Source organism: Cystoisospora suis (genome assembly GCF_002600585.1).
Source record: "Cystoisospora suis strain Wien I chromosome Unknown contig_12919, whole genome shotgun sequence".
NCBI lineage: Eukaryota > Apicomplexa > Conoidasida > Eucoccidiorida > Sarcocystidae > Cystoisospora > Cystoisospora suis.
In genome coordinates, this window is record NW_027165674.1 from 1 (window position 1) to 3623 (window position 3623).

At 58.7% G+C, this 3623-nt stretch overlaps 1 protein-coding gene across 1 annotated transcript; it reads right to left on the minus strand.

Annotated features, from left to right (window-relative positions):
- Positions 1 to 3544, minus strand: CSUI_011522 (uncharacterized protein; the record flags this gene model as incomplete). Its single annotated transcript, XM_068071620.1, has 1 exon — positions 1 to 3544. A coding segment is annotated over one exon (3544 nt), but the record flags the coding sequence as incomplete, so codon positions are not given.
- Between the last annotated feature and the right edge of the window lie 79 nt (positions 3545 to 3623).

A 3623-nucleotide genomic window follows, 5' to 3' on the forward strand; every position in this document is an offset into this window, starting at 1 on the left:
CCAAGCCTTCTCTAGAGGCAGACGAGCCACCGGGGTTACTATGCCCTCCTGTGTGCCTCAAGAGAAGCTGCGCTCGAGCAGGATCAGCAACGACTTCAGGCAACAGGCGCAGCGGCGCTGTGGGTCTCGCGATATAAGGACGCGAGCCCTCAGTCAACTCGTCAGTATCGTGAGACTGGGACTCTTCATCGCTGATCCCACCAGGCAGTGGACTGCAACTTGTGAGAAACGAGGTGCTTGGAGTGTGTAAGGTCCGCCGTCTTCCCCCCCTGTCACTATCATCACTGCATTTGCCCCGGCAGCCAGCATGCTTCACCTCATGCTCTTGCACTTCCTCCTCCCGTGCGGGGGCACCGGGAGACGCTGCTTCAACAAACAGCGGAGGTGTCCTGAAAGCTGCCAGGGCATCCTTACGCAAACGGCACCGAAGCACGCTCTCAGAACTGTCACTGACGGAGCTCCCGTGTGCGCTGCAGCTCCCACGTGCAACTCGCCGTCGGTTGTCTCTACTAAATGATTCGTGCGTGGATGCTATCATGTCTGTACGGAAGACACCGGACACCGTCGGTGCAGGTCTGGTTCCAGCTGCCAGCGCCGGCGCACCCGGGACACGAACAGGCAACACCGTCGCCTCTTGTTGGCCACTGGGGACACTCGTATTCTCCGTGAGGCTCTTGCGTTCCAAGGGACGCTGTCTTTCGTCGGAGTGTGATCCTTTCCTTTCAGGCCAGGAAGCAGCACCTCTTGGACTTGGTGGCTTTCCTGTCGCCACCTGAGAAAGGGCCGGAGAGAAGCCTGGTGTTCGATCCTCCTCCCGCGTGTTCGATTGAACGACGAGAGTGAACTCACAATTTTCGCTGTGTCTAGGGGCCACACCCACTTCTCGGCCAAGTCCAGCCCGAAGCTGGGCTGTGTCACAACACTCTTCACATTCTTGGAGTCCACCCTGACCCTGACGCCCACGGCGCGAAACAAGATGAGTCATCTCTTTGAAACCGACTCCTGCAGCTCCCTCCCGGCAATTGCAAGCACTGTGTTCAGCAAGGTCACGGCGGTTATGGCGGACAAACTGGCATCTTCGCCTTCCCGCCCTGGGGGTGGCCGGCGCGACAGCGCCTCTGCAAATGTCCAGGGCCACCACCGTACCGAGTGCAAACTCTGCTTGTTTTTCGCACAGGTACGAACAGCTTGGGATTTCAGCCGCGGGTCCACCGTCCACGCCTGTCGCTGCCTGAATGCACCCGAACCCACGAAGCAACCCACGGTGCCGTTTCCCGGTGGGCGGCGTAGCCCCCGCGTGGCCGAGACCTGCAGCCAGCCTTGCTGACACTACAGTTCGGCCGTGGCTCGCGCTCGAGATCATAGCTCCCCCGAGAACCAACAAGGCAGGCGTCGTGCTCAGAACAGGATCCGAGTGGCACGGCGAAGTCGAACCGACAACGCTCTGGAGGGCTGCAGAATCCTGAGAGTTCCCAAAGGATATTCCCTGTCTTCGCTGCATCCGGTTGCCAGCAGAGTGAGTACGGCACACCCCGGAACACGCGTGACCGTCGCTGCCCTGAGGGCAAACAGAATGAGGTGATAGCGGAATGACTTCACATACCGTGCGGAATTCTAGGAGTCCCGGCCTGTCTGTATTGACTTGGCGCGTTCTCCGGCAAGGGACCAGAACCGCCCCTCCCGCCCGCGCAACGCTCTTTCGAAACTTTCTAAGACACTGTGAGGTGGTGATTCCCCGAGACTGTTCACAATCCCGCGAGGTAACAGGTTGCTGGTCCTGTCGAGCTGTCGCCACAGCCTTCCGCATTTGCTCTCTTCTAGAAGACCCGGGTTCCTTCCTATACACCAGACTATCTTCTGCTACATGCACGCTGTCCTTGTGTTCCGAAGCATCATCTTCGGACACATCTGCTCCATCTTCGTCGCGCGCGGCGATGGGCTGACGGCAGGACGCCTGCCTAACGATGTTCGCAGCGCTATTTGGCCCGTTATGATCATTGAGATAACGGATTGTAGCAGAGGGCGGCACCTGCGCTTCCGTCGCCATACAAGAGGCAGCTCCGGGATTTCCGACGGCGACACTTGGAAAGCGATCCTCTACCTGAGCACCGACTACACCAGCACCATCGATTGACTCCTCCGGACGCTGCTGTTTGAAGGTTCTACCAGCAGGAATCGTGTCCGCCTTGCTGCGGCCATATTCAGTAGACTGCCCTGTCACCCGCCCGCCGTCTTTCGGTGACGCCCCCGTTCCCGAGATGCCAGGTATATGTCGCGAAGTCAGTTGCTGCCCGATAATCGAAAGCGGGGAGGATCTTCGTGATGGCGCGCGGAACGCCTCCGCAGGGCAAATGTGCCAGGCCGCGCTGGGACCACGGATCTCCTCGCTGAAGCACTGCAACCCTCCGCTTGGATTATGTTCAGCAGCGGGGACCCGAATAATCGGGTGCTCTTCAGCATCTGACTGGGCACCGTGGACAATCACGTTGCTGTCCGCTTGTCGTTCCTGACTGTCCTGCCGAACTGTGTGGAAGATGTTTTCAGAATGGGCTCCCTCTCGAGAACACACGACTGCCATTGAAGAATCTCCTCTTGTGAACTGTGCGCGTTCAGCTCTTCCGTTCGACGCGGTCCTCTGGCCGTCGTTGAAACTAATTTCCTCTTCTGCTTCAAGATCCGATTCCTCACGCGCACACAAAGTAACTGTCAAGGTGCTCATGGGAGTAGGATCATGTGCGAAAGGCCTCCCACCGGACTGGCGATCCCCGAACCCGTCGAACCCCTCGTCTGGCGGGCAGAGCAATAACTGCAATTCCCGGGAAAGTACTTCGCTCAGCAGAGAACCAACTCCGCCTTCTTCCGCCGCCGCGACACAGTTCGACTCGGACTGTGCAGCCTCAGCGTCCGCTATCGGGAATAGACGCGCTCCTGCCCGAGTAGTGTCCACGTAACTGTCCAACCTGTCAGCAGGCGACTCTTCGCCGGTGGCATAAACCTTACATTCGCCTGGCCCTTCTGCCCAGGCCAGCGGTTCGGCCTGCGGAAGAAAAACCATCTTCAGTCCTGTTATTCCCTCCAGCGCGCGGGAACCGTTATTTGGGGGGCCGGCTGAACCGTCTAAAGATGCCTGGAGACAGCAGTCGGAAGTGATCGAAGATGGAGAGTCCTTCGTGATGCGCTTGAGGCTTGGTGTGTTCGGCATCAGACGGCTGGCTTCCCTGGCGTAGTCGCGCTGTATCATTGGATCCCCTGAACGGATTTCATGAGAGCACGGAGGGTCGGATGATCTCCGTCGACCCGCCTCCAAGGTTGGGAATTCAAGAGCCTGGGCCGCCACTTGACGGCGAATTCCACAGTGATCTCCTCCATGCACTGGCGCCCGACGCCTAAGAACAGGGCTGTCTGCACACGTGATAGCCAGCCGGGCCTGCAGTGTTCCAGACAGGTCTTTCCTGTTTCTCCCAAGGCCGGCACGTCCTGGTGTGGTTGCAGACTTTCTCGAGTCCTCTGCTGTGTCACCCTCCTCAATCGCTCGGCCGCACATCCCCACTCTGGCACTTTCCATGAAGGTTAATCCGGCGACGGAAGTCCTTACGGTTTCGGATTAACCTTCATGGAAAGTG